Source organism: Mustelus asterias, chromosome 6, assembly GCF_964213995.1.
Source record: "Mustelus asterias chromosome 6, sMusAst1.hap1.1, whole genome shotgun sequence".
NCBI classification, from domain to species: Eukaryota; Metazoa; Chordata; class Chondrichthyes; order Carcharhiniformes; family Triakidae; genus Mustelus; species Mustelus asterias.
In genome coordinates, this window is record NC_135806.1 from 109,727,643 (window position 1) to 109,746,317 (window position 18,675).

General features: G+C 42.5%; 1 protein-coding gene across 1 annotated transcript in view; it reads left to right on the forward strand.

Annotated features, from left to right (window-relative positions):
* The window catches only part of arhgef28a (Rho guanine nucleotide exchange factor (GEF) 28a), a 285,006-nt gene extending 271,831 nt beyond the window's left edge, over positions 1-13,175 (forward strand). Inside the window, exons 30-32 of the mRNA XM_078213883.1 lie at positions 2,022-2,069; positions 6,148-6,636; positions 12,855-13,175. Coding sequence (XP_078070009.1) covers positions 2,022-2,069; positions 6,148-6,636; positions 12,855-13,175 — 858 coding nt within the window. The remainder of the gene's footprint in view (positions 1-2,021; positions 2,070-6,147; positions 6,637-12,854) is intronic.
* Positions 13,176-18,675: the final 5,500 nt, after the last annotated feature.

Below are 18,675 nucleotides of genomic sequence, written 5' to 3' on the forward strand. Positions count from 1 at the left end.
AAGGATAGCACACCTGGGCAGCACAGGGGCACAGTGGTTAGCACTGCTGCCTCACAGTGCCAGGGACCCAGGTTCAATTCCAGCCTTGGGTGACTGTGTGGAGTTTGCACGTTCTCCCCGTGTCTGCGTGGGTTTTCTCCCATAGTCCAAAGATGTGCGGGTTAGGTTGATTGGCAATTGGCCCTTAGTGTCAGGGAGATGAGCAGGGTAAATATGTGGGAATAGGGCCTTGGTAGGATTGTTATCAGTGCAGGCTCAATGGGCCAAGCGGCCTCCTTCTGCACTGTAGTATTCTATGATTCTATTAGCCTTCTTGATTACTTGTTGTACCTGCATACTAACTCTTTGTAAGTCATTGTTCAAATGTGGACAGAAGAGCTGAACTCCAGAGGTGAGGCGAGAGTGACTACCCTTGACTGCCCTGGCCTCATTTCACCAAGAATTGCAACAAAGTACCTGAGCAAAACTAGAGTCAATGGGAATCAGGGGAAAATTCTCCATTGATTGGACTCACAAATAATACAATGGAAGATGGTTGTGGTTGTTCGAGGTCCGTAATCTTGGCTCCAGTATATTACTGCAGGAGTTCCTTGGGAGTGACCCTAGGCCCAGCCATCTTCAGCTGCTTTATTAATGACCTCCCTCCCATTGTAAGGTCACAAGTGGAGATGTCCGCTGATGATTGCATGAAGTTCAGCACCATTTGTGACCCTTCAGATACTGAAGCAGCCCATGTCCAAATGCAACAAGGCCTAGACAATTTCCAGGCTTGAGCTGACAAGTGGCAAGTAACATTCATGCTACACAAGTGCCAAATAATAACTGTCTTCAACAAGAGAGAACATCAATTTCACTCCATGACATTCAATGGAATCACCATCACAGAATCCCCCACTATCAACATCCATTAAACAGAAACTCAACTGGATTAGCCGTATAAATACTGTGGCTACAAGAGCAGGTTAGGGGCTAGGAATCCTGCGGCAAGTAACTCACCTCCTGACTTCCCAAAGCCTGCCCACAATCAACAAGGCCCAAGTCAGGAATGTGATGGAATACTCTCCAGTTGCCTGGAGCAGCTCCAACATACATCAAGATGCTTGACACCATTCAGGACAAAGCAGCCCACTTGTTCTCTTCCTCCACTCCCCCACCCCCAACTCCCCCAAAATAGTCAATGCCAGCATTGGACCCCTTCCCCACCAACCCTCCCAGAACTCACTCGACATTCACTGTATCTTTAGCGTTAAAGCAACTCATCCAAAATTCATAGACTTATTTTCCTCAGCAATCTGCTAGTATATCCAGTTAGAGAGAGACTCTTAAATTTCTCCTTTCACCTTATAGTTATCAACTGAACAAAAAACCTGCTGTTCTGCCTCTATGGGTTCATCTGCCTAGTTCCCTCTTGCTAGGCAACAGCACAGTTTATTTTTCTCTACTTTGTTTTTTGACTTCTCTGAATTGCTTCAAGGGTCATAAAACCTAATTAAAACTGCAGGTATACAAACTGCTGCAGGCCTGCTGTCCCTACTCTAGAATGAAACTGGACCCAGATTTCACTTTTTTAACAAATAAAAAAAAATTAAACTTAAAGCTATATCGTATTCCTAACACCCATAAAGACGAATGCAGCTTATTTAATTATCTTTATTTCCTAACACTGTGAAGAAGAAATTTTAAAAATGAGGGCACATTTAAATTAGAGTTAAACCTTTTAGGAATGAAATGTGGCAGCATTTTTAGCGCGTTGATGGTAGCGGACAACGGCAACTTTCTTTCCTCAAAAAGCTGTGTGTTGGGCCAGTTGAAATTGTCAGGCTTGTGGCAGACAGATTTTGTTAGGCCAGAGTATTAAAGGTTATGAAGAAAAGTTAAGTAAATGGTACGGATCAACCACGATCAAGAAGGATGTCAGAACAGGCTCGAGGGGTTTAACTTATATTGCCCTTCAATATAAAGACTGTATCGTACCATTTTAAAATGTTGGTTTTTGACTTGATTTTATTTTCTTGTTATAGGTTGTTCACAGTGTGCAAAACATCACTCAGCTTCTCTACAGTTTACAGGTGAGTTAGTTTTGTCTTTAATCAGATTTGTGTGCTTTGATTGTCATTTGCTGCTGGAAGCTATTGCCAAAATGCTCCAGGTCACCAGCAAATATGCTTTTGAAAAGATAATGGGGGCTCTATGAGATCATTCCTGCTGCACAAAATGCTGGTTTATTTTTAGACAGGATATATACAAACCCATACCACTATCACCGTGTTCGTGTACATGTGAGGACACTGACCCATGTTTTGCTTTGTGCCAAATTATTATAATAAATTGCTCAGCTGGATACATCACAGGTATGTACAATGCTGAGCTCAATTACCATCAGATTGGCAATGAATCTTAACTCCAGTTATAGATGACCATAGCATGAAAAAGACTAATTATGTTTTTCTCAGAGCTGTTAGTTAGGTTGGCTGCCAGATCCAGAACAGATTTTTTTTTTTGGTTAAATTTTAAATATTTAAGTCCATAAATGCTCATTACTGTGAGCAGTGGCAGCACTTCCATGCACTGATGCTAATCAAGCATTCTCTCCTCATGCATAGTTCAGGGTCAATGTAATTTAGAAATTACCCTGACCACATCTTGTCAGGCCCAACCTCAGAAGAACAACTTATATTAGATTTGTGTGACCTTTCTGTTTTGCTCAGTGCCTGATCGTATTGCCTTTCAGAGAATGTTTGCCAAGTTAGTGGCAATCACGTGCAAACTGTTCTTTGGGTTTGGGAGTTTCAAAGCCACTTTGATAAGTTGAAAATTATTTCACACATAATTTTTCTTTCTGGCTGTCCATTCAGAATATTTAATCTGCCTAGCTTCCATTGGTTCAAACCCAGTGTGTCACTCCATTTACTTTGTGGGTTTAAAGACCAAAGCATGCCGACAATACAATAAGATTTCGAGGTAGATATGTATATGCATTGTGCACAACGGGTGTCAGCTGAAAAACAAGTACCTTGTGTCCTGTAAAGTAAAATATTGATAAAGTAGTGTCCAAATAAATTAGATCAAATTAATTCATGACACTTTAATCCAAAATGGGTACAAGTGTAGCAGCCTAATGATTATGGTGTTGGAGCAACAACTTCAGAGCTCAATAGCTCAAATCCTACCCTGGCCTGTGGTGAAATTGAATTTGATAAATCTGGTGGTTGGTGTATTTGGCAAGAGTGGAGCTAAATTTGAAAGACTAGGAGCAGTCAAAGTCAAGATCTAGCCAACTTGACCACAGAGTCAGAAATTAAACGAGGGTTCTGGCAGTGGCTCCAGTAGTAGGAGTGCTTCTCAAGGCTCCAGGATTATCTTCTGGCTTTTTGCTGGCTTGTTCTTATCTTTGTTCCCAAATAAATCCACTCCACCTTCCTCTTCCCCCACCTTGAAACAGACCTCATTACATTGGAACATATGACTTAGGAGCAGGAGAAAGCTATTTGGCCCTTTAAATCTGCTCTGTCATTCAATAAGATCACAGCTGATCTGGTTGTGGTCTCAATTCCACTTTCCTGCCTGTCCCCCATAACCCTTAACTTCCTTGTCCATCAAGAATTTGTCTAACTCGGCCTTGAATAAATTCAGTGACCCAGCCTCTACTGGTCTCTGGGGAAGAAAATTCCACAGATTAACAATGCTCTGTAAAAAAAAACTACTCATCTCAGTCTTAAAGGGGATGGATACCTCTTATCATCGAACGGTGTCCCCTAGTTCAAGTCTTCCCCATAAGAGGAAACATCCTCTTGTTATCTATCCCATCAAGTCCCCTCAGGATCTTACATGTTTCAATAATATCACCTTTCATTCTTCTAAACTCCAATGGGTATAGGGCCAACCTATAACCTTCAACTTTCCTTCATAGAATAAGCCCTTAATCCCAGGAATGAGTCAAATGAATCTTCTCTGAACTGCTTGTAACAAAATTATCTATTTTTTTCAAACATGGTGACTAAAACTTTATGCAATATTCCAGATGAGGTCTCACCAAGTCCCTGTACAGCCGCTGTAAAACTTCACTACTTTTCTATTTTATCCTTTTGCAATAAACACCAACATTCCATTTGCCTTCCTAATCTTTTGCTATATCTGCATATTAAACTTTTGTGATTCATGTACCAGGACACCCAGATCCCTCTGTACGAAAAACAGAAAATGCGGACAAATCTCAGCAGACCTGACAGAGGTAATGTTTCGAGTCTGGATAACTCTTCCTCAGATCATCCAGACTCGAAACGTTAGCTCTGTTATCTCACCACAGATGGTGTCAGACTTGCTGAGACTTTCCTGCATTTTCTGTTTTTGTTTCTGATTCCAGCATCCATGGTAACTTGCTTTCATCCCTCTGTGCCACCTCGTTCTGCAATCGCTCTCTATTTAAAAAGTATACTGCTTTTCTATTCTTCCTGCCCAAGTGGACAGGTTCACATTTTTCCATGTTATGCTCCATGTTATACTCCATTTGCCTTTTTTTTGTCCACTCACCTAACCTGTCTAAATCCCTTTGCAGACTCTTTACTTGACAACTTACTTTCCTACCTATCTTGGTCTCATTGGCAAATTTAGCTACTATACATTCGGTCCCTTCATCCAAATTATTGACTTAGATTATAAATAGTTGAAGCGCTGGCACTCCACTAGTTACAGCTTAACTATTTTCCAATCCACTGAGACCCTGCCAGAATCTAAAGAATTTTGGACGATTATAACCAAGAATCTACTAGCTCTGAAGCCACTTCTTTTAAGGCCCTAGAATGCAGGCCATCTGGTTCTGGGACACTTGTCAGCCTTTAGTTGTGATTGTGAGTGTTTCAAGTTCCTCCCTCCTGTTCGCCTCTTGATTTTCAAATATCTTTGGGAAGTTTTCTTGGTTAACATCTCTGCAATTTTCTCCTTTTCCATTATCAATTTCTCAGACTCATTCTCTAGAGGGCCCATGGTGCTTTCGCTGCTCTTTTCCTATTCAAATGCTTGCCTACTTGCTGGTTGTATGCAGTAACCAACCAATTTTGCTTCTGAACAGCAAGCTGTGGCAGAGTGCCGGTTTGATGCCTGCATCTCATTGAAAATGTTTTAATGAGTTAAGAAGCTAAAAGTGACATCGAACACTTGCCTTCCTTTTGAGTGGGCACACTTTAGACAGTGTGCCCATTCAGTGCACAGCCCAAAGGCTTCCCCTGCATTGCAGCTGAGCACAAAATTGGACAATGTCCCAGTGGCGGTTCAGGGGAGTTATGAATCCCCTCATTTGGCTCATTCGCTCCAACATTATGGACTGTCAGCAAAAGAATAACTATGAAAGCTTTCAGATTGTTATTAAAAACTCACACTTCACAAGTGTTCTTTCACGACTACTGAGTTTGGCCTCCATTTTAATGCATTGTTGCTATGTTGCCATTGTTTTTGTAAGTGTTCCACCTTGATTAGAATCCAAGGGGTATCTTAAACCCAGTTTGTATTCCACACAGTATCATTTCCAGCAGGTGATATTCCTTTCTGAACACTTAATGCGCTTAAACTAAATTCCTCTCCTTTCTGTATTTCCTTAACTGGTAAGTTAATGCCTGGATCAAGGTACAAAGAGGTGCTTAGTAAGCACACGCTAATGTTTGCATGCCAAGAGCCCCAATTAGGAAACATACCCACTTGAGTATTGCTGAAGAAAAGAGACATGTTAAAACTTTTCATCTTGCACTCATCAGGACACTTTGCAAGAATACCCATATAAGGGGAACCAATAGTTTATACTGTATGAGAAAAAAATGCTGATTGATTGGCCAGTAGACTCTGATTGGTAGAAGTGTGCCATGGAGAATGCATCAGGTGTCTGACTATTAACTGTCAAGCGATGAACTACAGTGTGCCTACACCACATGAACTGTAGTGATTCAAGAGGGCAACTCACCACCTTCAGAAGGTAATTGGGGATAGGCAATAAATGCTGGCTTAGCTAGCAAAGCCTACATCCGTTGAATACATTTTTAAAGCATTTCTCAAGTTCTGTCTAATTTTACAACCAAATATGCCCACATTTATTTCAGACTGCGCAAAGCTGATTTCTACAATTTGTCTATAGCAGTTGATCCTTCACTTTTCTTTCAGGCCGTTGTGACCATACAGGACAGTTACATAGAAGTGCAGCGACTGATCCTGCAGGAACGTGAGCGATTAGCTCATATCCAAGGCCCCCGAGGAAACCTACTTCTGGAGCAAGAGAAACAGCGCAACATGGAGAAGCAAAGGGAAGAACTGGCAAATGTGCGCAAACTCCAGAACCAGCTGCACCATGAGCAGCAACACTGGGAGCAAGAATGTGAACGCAGACACCGGGAGCAGGAGGTGCAAGAGACCAGACTACAGCAACGTGAGCATGAATGTCAGCAGAGGGCAGAGCAGATGTGGCGAGACCGGGAAGAACTGGAGAGCCAGTGGAAAGAGTATCAGCAAAATCTGGAGAGACTGAGAGAAGGCATGAGAATGGTGGAGAAAGAAAGGGACAAGCTGGAGACACAACAGAGGCACCTAAATGTCTGGAAACATAGTCGACAGAGGAGCCTGCCAGTAATGATGTTCCCACAGGAAACCAGTCAGGTACAATACCAAGTTAGGATTGTAAATTGATAAAGGAGTTCTCCTGAAACCTAGAAAACTGGTTTCAAAAACAAGAAGCAGTATACCTCATTCACTGATCACAACTCGCCCTTTACCAGAAAAACATAAGGATCAAACTTTTAAAACCCCTTTTGTTGTGCATTTTCTTGCTTGCAATTAAATAAGGAACTGACACACAAAAGGAACCAACACAAAATTAAGGCGAGCCCTTATTTTTTGAAGTAACTGAGTATTTGCTAGTACAATAGATGATGATGGACGGAATGGGCTTGCCATAGGTATAAGCATTTGCACAACAATGAAATTTTTGTGCAATATGTCATGAATATCCTTCTACTGAATCCATTCAGAATGGTTTTAATTTTGTTGAACAACAAGAAACTGTCTGCCGCCAAGTTTGCATTATTAACAACAGTAAAGGGTTGACATGCTGTTATGATAAACAGAGCTCCACAGACAACATAATAGTGTGATCCTCATAAGGAATCTCTAAAGAATGGCTTGATGTGGGAACTGTGTGCTGTTTTTGTATTATTAGCAAGTTACTCCCAGATTAAGTACTTCCTTTTGATTTGAAAATGGCTGCTAAATTTAGAGTACAAAAGAAACCCATCCATCACTTACTGGGCATCAGTTTAACAAAAAGGTTAATAATGATAGTTAGACAACTGACGTTTCCCTTGGGCTGAATGCAACACTAGTATTTGTCCTTCTTTACAGTGCGGCTCCATCTCTTCCAGGAATAGGGCAATATTCTGATTGTTTAGTAACAGGAACCAGTGAGGAAACTGTGAAACAATGGCCCAAATTGTGTGCTCTCCTCTGGTGTGTTTTGAAGCAGGGGAATTGCAAAATTGCACGGACGGATTCCCTCCAGGATCCCACCCGCCCCGACACGATTGTATCGTGGGATGGGCAGGGTCTCAGATGGGAAGCCCGCCTTTGCCCCACTTAAGGCCCTTAAGTGCCCACTGTGGCTGATGGGTGCCCGATGACAGAGGGTGAAAAATAGAAAAAAATCACCATCCTCGCTCTTGGATGTGAAGGTTGGAAGCGCCCTCTTGACCCCCACCCCCTCCACCCTTTCCTCGCAACCCCCATCCCCTTCATCCCCTACCATCCCCTCCCGGGGGCCCCTACGACTTATCTTCTGTCTGCACCTGGTCCCAGTCACGAGCAGTTCTCTTCCAGACACTGCAGCACTGTGATGAGTTGGAGAGCTGTCATCCAATCTGATTGGCAGGCAACTGTCCAAGGCAGGACCTCCTTCTTGTGTAAAATAACAGCGGGCCAGTCCAAAGTGCAGAGGGATCTCGGGGTTGTAGTGCATGAGTTACAAAAAGTTAGTGCACTGGTACAGCAAATGATTAAGAAGGCTAATGGAATATATCCTTTATTAAAAGAGGAATTGAACATAAAAGTAAGGATGTTATGCTTGTTATATAGGGCATTGCTGAGACCACACCTCAAATACGTGTGCAGTTTTGGTCTCCTTATTTAAGAAAAGATGTAAAGGTGTTAGAGGTGGTTCAGAGGAAGTTTACTAGATTGATATCTAGACTGACTTGTCTTATGAGAAAAGGTTGGACAAGACTGGGTTTGTTTCCACTGGTGGTTTAAAGTGTGAGAGGGTCCTGATTGAAGTATATAAGATCCTGAACAATCTTGACCAACAAGATGTGGAAAGGATGTTTCCTCTTGTGTGTGAGTCCAGAACTGGGGGCAGGGATGAGATTTCTTTCTTGGTGAGTGGTCAAACCGTCTCTCCTCCACTTCTGTATGATTGTACGCATGTTAAACAGCGCTGGTCAATGTAACGGGAAGACAAAGCCCTCATTTGAATCACTGCAATTAAAATACATCTGCATTAGAATGTAGCATCTAATAGTTGACATTTGAAGTTGTTAAAACATTTAACTCTTAACAACAGACTGCTTTTGACTCCTCACAGGTTTTCACCACTGGTCATGAACTGTTCATGGAGGGGAATTTATTTTTTTAGTTCTTCCAAAACCCACACCAGCCTGTGACAGCAGTGCGAGGGGAATGGAGAAAATTCACATTTCCTCCAGGGCTCACAATGGCTGGCAATGACAATCTCAGAAGATCGTGGATTTGTGACCCAAGATCTTGCCGAACTGTGAAAAGGCCACAAAAAAAATCACGGGGTTGGAAGGCACTAGAGATTTGAAATTACTGCAAAAGATTCTAAGCTTAGAACATAGAAACATAGAAACCCTACAGTGCAGAAGGAGGCCATTCGGCCCATCGAGTCTGCACCGACCACAATCCCACCCAGGCCCTACCCCCACATATTTTACCCGCTAATCCCTCTAACCTACGCATCCCAGGACTCTAAGGGACAATTTTTAACCTGGCCAATCAACCTAACCCGCACATCTTTGGACTGTGGGAGGAAACCGGAGCGCCCGGAGGAAACCCACGCAGACACGAGGAGAATGTGCAAACTCCACACAGACAGTGACCCGAGCTGGGAATCGAACCCGGGACCCTGGAGCTGTGAAGCAGCAGTGCTAACCACTGTGCTACCGTGCCGCCCATTTTGTCATTCCTGACCGCATTCTTGCCTCTACCACCAGACAGATATCCAGTCCATTAACCGGACTGCCTTTGAGGCATTAGCTGCTGCCACCATTCTTTACCTAGTTTTTTTTGAGTAACATGTTACCTTTAAGCTTGGCACAATTGACAGTACTTCAGGTCCTTCATACCGGGCATTAGAGCTTGTACCAAAATTGACTCTTTAGTGCAGTGCAATTTTCAGAGGTGCAGTCATTTGAATGGGATAATGGACATAGCCCCTAACCACTTCTTCAATAGAATCATAGAATCCCTACAGTGCAGAAGGAGGCCATTCGGCCCATCGAGTCTGCACCAACCACAACCCACCCAGGCCCTATCCCCTTAACCCCACGTATTTACCCTGCTAATCCTCCTGACACTATGGGGCAATTTACCATGGTCAATCAACCTAACCCGCACATCTTTGGACTGTGGGAGGAAACCGGAGCGCCCAGAGGAAACCCATCCAGACACGGGGAAAACGTGCAGACTCTGCACAGACAGTGACCCGAGGCCGGAATTGAACCTGGGTCCCTGGCGCTGTGAAGCAGCAGTGCTTGCCACTGTGCCGCCTACCAGTGGGTCAGGTAATGTCAGGTTAACATCAAAGATCACATGGTTAGAATTTGTCCCACAACCAAAATCATCTACACAATTCTCTTTGTTGAATGTAGCTGAGTAGAAAACAGCTGCTTTATTTGCCTACTTAACTGCATTGAGAAGTGATTGTTTGCGGCTGATAATTATTAGATGAGCTGTAGTAATCCTGCTGCCCACTCATTCTTACTGCCTTTTCAAAGCCCGAGTCTCACTAACCCGCTGACATGGTTTTCCAGCATCCAGTTGGTGCTTTAAGGTAGGCTGCCAGTTAGGGGACTGAAATTCAGAGTCAGAACCAGGGTATGGGGGAGTGGGGAAGAGAAACGACCCTGACTTTCCTGATCCAAAAATAGAGAATAGCTTTAGCACTTTCCTGAGGTGCTCAAAGCAGTTCCTTTAAAGATCATATTTTCATGCCCAGTATTCCATGCCTGTTGTTCTTTACAATTACAATCAGGATCTAAGCACATCATTTCAAACGGGCTCCCAGGCAGATGGAAACAAGCAGATGCTGCAACCACCCAGATGTTCTCAAAGTGGCAGAAGAAGGTGACCAGAATGCCAGCATAGACCTGTAAAATGATGCCGTGCCGTTTTCAGATTGCTATCTTCTAGAGGGCAGTTAGGGGTGGGCAATAAATGCTGGCTTAGCCGCTGATGCCCAAATCCCACGAACAAACACATTTAAAAAATCATCCTGTTTACACCAGACGAATTCACTCAAAATTAGCTTCATTATATGTGGAGCACCAATGATATTTCAGATGAAGGGTAATTTTCCAGATGTTGTGGTCTTGGTGGGGAGTCTACTTTCTGCCAGTGCAAAGTAGGAATTCAATGGTTGGAAAATTGTGGGCAACTTGTGCTAAATTTGTGAAAATGTATATGGTGAGCAACTGGAAAGTTAGTCAATAGTCTCTCTTTCAAAATATCCTACAAGTACTTAGCTTACAACATTACCCTTTATAGCTACAGTATAATTTTTCAAATCAAATTGCTTAAGTTTTGGTTCACAAATAAAAAGCCATTTGTTTTTTTCTGGCAATTATGCAAATTTTAAAGTTGTAGGCTTAGCAATTTAGCTTCTTCTGTTTTTAGACCCCTCACTGTGGAGTGCTAACTGCCCATGCACAAATGGAGAGGTCTGGGGAGCACAGGATTTAAGACCTCGGACCTCAATGTCACATCAAGCTTTTGCAGTCAAAGCCTACATAGGGTCGTTCGCCAATGCCCAGGTGAATGGTTGGGTATGATCATGGGGCATTGGAGGAGAAGTGGTTGGGCCTCAGCCATGATCTTGTTGAATGACAGAGCAGGTTGAAAGGCCAGATGGTCTACCCCTGTTTTGTGGTTCTTATGAGGGTGATTGGATGGTTGTGGAGGGTGGGGGCAGGTAGCTGGGTGGGGAACGGGGGAAGGAAAATGTACAAGAAGGTTGGGAAAGAATATTGCAGGAGTCTGCCATTTTGTTGGGGGCCTTGAACTGTGATCAAGGTGAAAAAAAGGTCAGGCAAAAACACCGCAGTGGTCTACAATATTGTTGCTTGGACCTCAAATGCCACCGGGGGAGTTGACAGCCTATGAGGAGCTGATTGAATCTGATTGTTTTCATAAGAGGCTCAAAATCTACCTTAGATAGGGCCTGGGAGCCCCACGTTGTGCCAGATTGGGAAGGTAGACCTGGTGGAAAGCTACAACAGAGTTCTTTTGCTGCAACAGTGGAGTGAACTCATGACTTGTTAAAATGTAACCACAGAAGAAACTAGGACCTTTACGTTTAGTCCAATGCTTCACCAGATAGGAGAAGTCTTCAGTAAGAAATAGAACAACCAACAAGGACAATGTTGTTCCCTAACTTTCTTCTGAAATGCTCTGTCAACTCATAGAGTCATAGTCATAGAGGTTTACAGCATGGAAACAGGCACTTCGGCCCAACGTGTCCATGCCGCCCTTTTTTTTAAACCCCTAAGCTAATCCCAATTGCCCGCATTTGGCCCATATCCCTCTATACCCAGCTTACCCATGTAACTATCTAAATGCTTTTTAAAAGACAAAATTGTACCCGCCTCTACTACTGCCTCTGGCAGACACTCACTACCCTCTGTGTGAAAATAATCACCCCTCTGGACACTTTTGTATCTCTCCCCTCTCACCTTAAACCTATGCCCTCTAGTTTTAGACTCCCCTACCTTTGGGAAAGATATTGACTATCTATCTGATCTGTGCCCCTCATTATTTTACAGACCTCAATAAGATCTGCCTAATCTAAAATATCATTTGTCGAAATAAGTATCTTTTAAAGAATTATAATAAGATAAATTGTTTGAACTCTAATTAATTATACTGTATCAGAGTTCTGTCCCATGACAAGCACAGATAATTATAGTCTGTCGGATATTGTGGCATGACAACAAATTAATGGTACGAATAGAAGTGACACACCGCCAATGAGCATCCCCATATCAAATTTGTGTTATTTAGGCATCAGAACAGTCTGTCATCTCTCTGCATATACATTCATCTATTCAGTAATTTATGTTCTTTTCTCCATTTCTATATTTACAAAGCTAATACTATATTTGGGAACAGCTGCTTTGTAATTAATATTACATACAAATGCATTCTATTTCAGTAAGTTGGTGTGTTTCTCTTTGTTTGTGATTTTATACACGGTTTCTCCTTTTCCTTTTCAACCTGAATCCTTTACGCTTGCCATAAGTGGCAAAAGGGCAGGTAGGTAGACTGTCAGCATTCCTATTGAATTGATGCTTGGTCACTTATGAAAGGTGACTGCTTGTTTTTTTTCCGATTTCGTCTCTTTAAAAACCTCCCATGAAGGCACAGTTGAGATTGGGAGCCTTCATTGTGCATGGCATATGGAGAGGGTTTGCAGAAACTGTGAACCTCCATTCTGCAATGCAGCAAATAGATGCCCCATGAAGTGTTTTGAATTTCTAAAATGAGCAATGTCACCACTTGTGTGTCTTTATTTTAAAATGTCTTAATTTCCGCAGGTTCCCATTCACACCCGAACAGGAAGCTTGGGTGGTGCAGGACTAGACACAGCATCAGTTTTTGTAAATGAGGCAGCACTTCAGTATTCCCTGAACAGCCAGCAAAGAGCAAACAGTATACGGACGTTTTCCGAATCTCACAAGGTGGAGAGCTCCTTGGGTTCCATTGTTAGGATTAATGAGAATGTGAAAAATGATGTTCCTGTTCAGCTTCTGAGTACAACAAATCAGCTCCTGAAACCTACAGGTATCCAGCAACAGATACCAACAAAATTGGCAAGTTTCTCCAAAGGAAGCAAGGAAAAAAGCAAAGGTAAATGAAAACAATCCTGCAATTGTCCACACTTTCTGTCCAGATAATTATGTCAACATGTTTAACAGGAGCAAAGACATTGGCCGGAGTTTATCTAGTTTTGTCCATGTTTGAACCAAAGCTGTATTGAGGTCAGGAGCAGAGTGACCCTGGCAGAACCCAAACTGAACGTTAGTGAGTAGGTTATTGGTGAGTAAGTGCCGCTTAGTAGCAGCGATGAGAACCCTTAAATCACTTTGCTGTTGAGAGTAGACTAGTGGAGTGGTAATTGACCAGGTTGGATTTGTCCTCTTTGTTTACAGAACATGCCTGGGTAATTTTCCACATTATTGGGTAGATGCCAGTGTTGCAGCTGTACTGGAACAGCTTGGCTAGGGGCATGGCAGATTTTAGTAAGGAGGGCTTTGCAGGAGCAACAGGGCTGTGTGTGCTATTGTTGGTGCCTAGGCCAATGCCAGGTAGTCTGTCCAGCTCCATTCTTTTTTTTACTTTGTAGCTATTTGGCCATTGCTAAGCCATTTCAAAGGGTAGCTAAGAGTCAACCACATTGCTGAGAGTCTGGAGGCACATGTAGGCCAGATCAAGAAAGGATGGCAAATTTCCTTTGCTAAAGGGCATTAAAGAACCATGTGGATTTTTACAGCAATTGATTCATGGTCCCCATTAGAAAAGATTTTCATTGCAGATTTATTTATTGAATTTAAATCCCACCAACTGCAATGGCGGGATTTGAACCCATGTCCCCAGTGCATTATTCTGGTCCTCTGGATTACGAGTCCAGTGACATTACCACATGACTGCCCACCACCACCCCCAAAAAAAACACGCTAAAGATATGAAATTGTAGATTTTTTTTGTTTCCATTTTTCTTGTATTATTCATTATAGATATATTGCAATCCAATGATTGGGATAAGTATTCTTTCTTCAGAACTTTTCCGCTTTTCCGATTTTTGTTTTTAATTAAAGTTCCTTTGAGTGCAAAAACCGTCCTTCACAGTGCCACCAATCAGGTCATTAGACCCATGTCATTAGTCAAGTCATTTGCACTGAGGACACTGATGGTGAAGACACACAGTACACGCAATGATGACCTCAATGGCAATGACATGAAATGAAGTATAAACAGAAATCACAATGTAATTCGGAGAAACAACTTTAAAACAAAACAATGTTAATCACGGCAGGTCAAAGTGAGTACTTATTGTATCCACGAGGTACAAAACTCATGAACCATATAATAACACGAGCAAATCGAATGAAAGAAATGTTACGCCTTTTACAATTTCATAAATCTGTCAATCAAACATAGCCAATCAAAGTCCCATTGAAGAAACCTTTAATCCACTTAATATTTCTTAACTATGTCCAAATAAACACATTGGCATTGAAAAGCCACTTCAAGGAAATATAATGTTGTTATAATCGCATAAAACCATAAATCAAAGATAGCAAACTCCTTTGTAGCTGTGTAAACCCCAGACGGGGCTGAGTCTGTCAGTCACCCTTGGACCTCAACTAAGCAATCATAATAAAGCTAAATGGCAAAACAGATTTTGGACCTTCTGTTCAGCCTGCTTCTGTTCATACAGTTGCCAGATGGCCTCATTATGAATGCTTGGCTAAGTTCCAAGAATGGACCGAGCCCAATAGGGGGTTTTAACATAACTGCTACAGGGGACTGCTAACTTTGCTTGATTGACAGTTTTATGAGATTGTATTAACTCTGTTTCAAGTGTTATTTCAATGTCTGTGTGTTTATTTGCCCAAACTTAGGAGGTGTTAAGTGGATTAAAGGTTTCTTCAATGGGAATTTCACTGGCTGTGTTTGATTGATGTTTTCATGAGATTATAAGGTGGGCAATTTTTTTCATGGGGAAATTTGATGCCTGATATTTTTTTTACCTCAGGAACATTTTGAAGACTTGCCATTGTTATTTTTTGATTCATGAGTTCTGTATCTAGTGGAGACTGTTGAGAGGGCAAAGGAGATGCATGGGAGAAATGAGGGAGCATGAAAGAAGCATGGGGGATATGAGGGTACTGGAGGGGGCGTGGGAAATATGATGGGGCTTTCCAGGAACATGACAGCTATAAAGCAACATGGGGGTAGGCAGTGTAAGGGGTGAGGGTTAGAGGGCCAAGCACCATGTTGCAAACTGAGCCGCTGTCCCACCAGACACAGGTGGATCTTCGAATCTAATCTGCTTGCATTTGCATTTTCCCAACTCTATTGTTGCCATTAGCCTGCTTTGGGAGTCAACAAGACCATTCTCCAGCCCATGCCTACCTCCTTGGGATGAAAGCAAGATGTACGGGCACTGCCAGGACAAAGAGATTTTCCCAATCTCACTGACAAAATTCTGGCCCATCGTAACTATTGCTTTGTGGGCAAATATGTTGGCAAATTTGCAAACAGTAAGGTTCTACAAACAGAACATGGAAGAATGACCAGATAATCAGTTTTTTCTGCGATTGGTTGAGGGATAAATATTGCCCAGGACACAGGGAATACTCCCTTGGTCTTCTTGAAATAGAGCTGTAGGATCTTGTGCAGACAGGACCAGGTTTAATGTCTAAGCTAAATGACATCCCTAACAAGGCGATGCCTCCTCAACACTGTATTGAAATGCCTGCCTGGATTATGTGCTTAATTCCAGAAATAGACTTAAATCCACAATCTTCCAACACTGAGCCGAGAGTGACAACAATGAACTAAAAGGAATGGCATCTTAATTTGATCTCATTGAATTGGCAAGAAAATCATGGCTGTGTCCAAATGTTATGTTGTAATTAGCTATTTAACAATTACGCTCTGTCACAACTGAACCATCAATCTATCATCTTCTGCCCGTTCACACGGTAGTTGATCACGAGTGTGAGGTTGAGCCACCTAATGGAATGTAACACAATAATGAAAATTGTGTCCAGCTTTATTACTAGGAGTTGACCTTTTTTGGCCTTTAATCATTCAGACCGTTTCTACCACTGCTGAATGAGATCAAAGCCCCTATACCGCTCATATTTCAGAAGCTTGATAAAAAATATAATTTACTAAGAGAGAAAATTATGGGTTTAGACTTCTATGTTTTCCTTAACTAATAGATATCAGAGTGCCTTGTATAAAATTGCTTCATAAATTAGCAAGACTTATGAAATTGAGAAGCATGGCTTCGTCAGCGGGAGGTCATACCTAACAAATTTGATTGAATTTTTTGAGGAGGTGACCAGGTGTGTAGACGAAGGTAGTGCAGTCGATGAAGTTTATATGGATTTCAGCAAAGCCATTGACAAGGTCCCACGTGGAAATCATGTAAAGAAGGTAAATTCACATGGGATACAGGATAAATTGAGAAAGTGGATTCAAAATTGGCTCAGTTGTAGGAGACAGAGGGTGCTGACAGAAGGCTGCTTTAGTGACTGGAAGACAGTGTCCAGTGGTGTACCACAGGGATCTGTGTTGGGCTCCATATTATTTGTAATTTATATAAATGACATTGATGACTATGTGGGGGCTAGGATTAATAAGTTTGCGGTTGGCACAAAGATTAGCTGGGTGGTTAACAGTGAGGTTGAGTGTCTTGGGTTACAGGAAGATATAGACAAGGTGGTCAAATGGGCAGATAAGTGGCAGATGGAATTGAACCCTGAAATGTGTGAGATGATGCACTTTGGAAGGAGTAATTTGACAAAACAATACTCAATGAATGGTAGGATACTCGGAGATTCTGTGGAACAAAGGGACCTTGGTGTGTTTGTCCACAGATCTCTGAAAGCAGAAGGGTATGTTAGTAGGGTCGTGAAAAAGACATATGGGACACTTGCCTTTATCAATCAAGACATAGATTACAAAAGCAGGGAAGTCATGTTGGAGTTGTATAGAACTTAGGTGAGGCCACAGCTAGAGTATTGTGTGCAGCTCTAGTTGCCACACTATCGGAAGGATGTGATTGCATGAAGGGGGTGCAGAGGAGATTCACCAGGATGCTACTTGGGATGGGACATTTAAGTTATGAAGAGAGGTTGGATAGGCTTGGGTTGTTTTCGTTGGAGCAGAGAAGACTAAGGGGCGACCTGATAGTGGTGTACAAGATCATGAGAGACATGGACTGGGTGGATAAGGAGCAGCTGTTTCCCTTGGTTGAAGGGTCAGTCACGAGGCGACATAGGTTCAAGGTGAGAGGCAGGAGGTTTGGGGGGGATGTGAGGAAAAACTTTTTTACCCAGAGGGTGGTGATGGTCTGGAATGTTGTCTGGGAGAGTGGTCGAGGCGGGTTGCCTCATATCCTTTAAAAAGTATCTGGATGAGCACTTGGCACATCATAACATTCAGGGCTATGGGCCAAGTGCTGGATTAGGTGGAAGTTCAGGTGTTTCTAATGTGTTGGCAAACTTGATGGGCTGAAGGGCCTCTTCTGCGCTGTATGATTCTATGATAAACCGAAAGTATCTGTGATTTTAATTAGGTTAACACAAGTCTTGTTCAAAGTCTGCAAAGAATGTGATATGGATGGAGCATTACCATCTAAAGCTGAGTAGAACACCTACGGCCACTTCTTGGACATAGATTCTGCATTTGCGTGATAGTGCAAAAATGACTTTGCGGTGGCATAGTGGTTAACACTACTGCCTCACAATGCTAGGGACCTGGGTTCGACTCAAGGCTTGGGTCACTGTCTGTGCGGACTCTGCATGTTCTCCCCATGTCTGTGTGGATTTCCTCCGGGTGCTCGGTTTCTTCCCACAGTGTGAAAGATGTGCTCATTAGGTGCATTGGCCATGCTAAATTCTCCCTCAGTGTACCCGAACAGGCACTGGAGTGCGTGGCGACTAGGGGATTTTCACAGTAACTTCATTGCATATGTAAGCCTCCTTATGAAACTAATAGAAAAACTTTAAACTGACTTCCAGCGAATCGACAGCCAGCTTTACAATTCTCTCGATTTCGATCACCATTTGAGGTACTGATTTTGTTTACAGACTCTGAATTTGATTGTGCTCATCATTGTGTAAAATACCAACCAAATGGAATACATCCTGAAATGATACAACTGTCAATGACACATTACACAGTGGGATACTTTTACTATTCTCTGTATTCTGTAGCATAGAAACATGGGAGCCGGAGTAGGCCATTTGGCCCCTCAACCCTGCTCCATCATTTAACTAGATCACGGCTGATTTTCTACCACAGCGCCATCTGCTTGCGCTATCCCCGTGTCTCTAAATGTCATTGATATCTAGAAATCTATTGACCACTGCTTTGAACATACTCATTGACCACAGCCACCTGGGGCAGAGAATTCCAAAATGTCACCACCTTCTGAAGAAACCTCTCCCCATCTCGGCAGGTAATCAAAAGTTACTTAAGTGTCTTAAAATAGCACTATTCTCATGAAAAATGCTTGGCAATCATGCAGAGAAGAAGTAGAACAGCTGTCAGTTTGACATTTTTCTTGAAATGGTCCAACTAACTTTTGACTGGTTGGTTACCTGCGGATAGAACCCA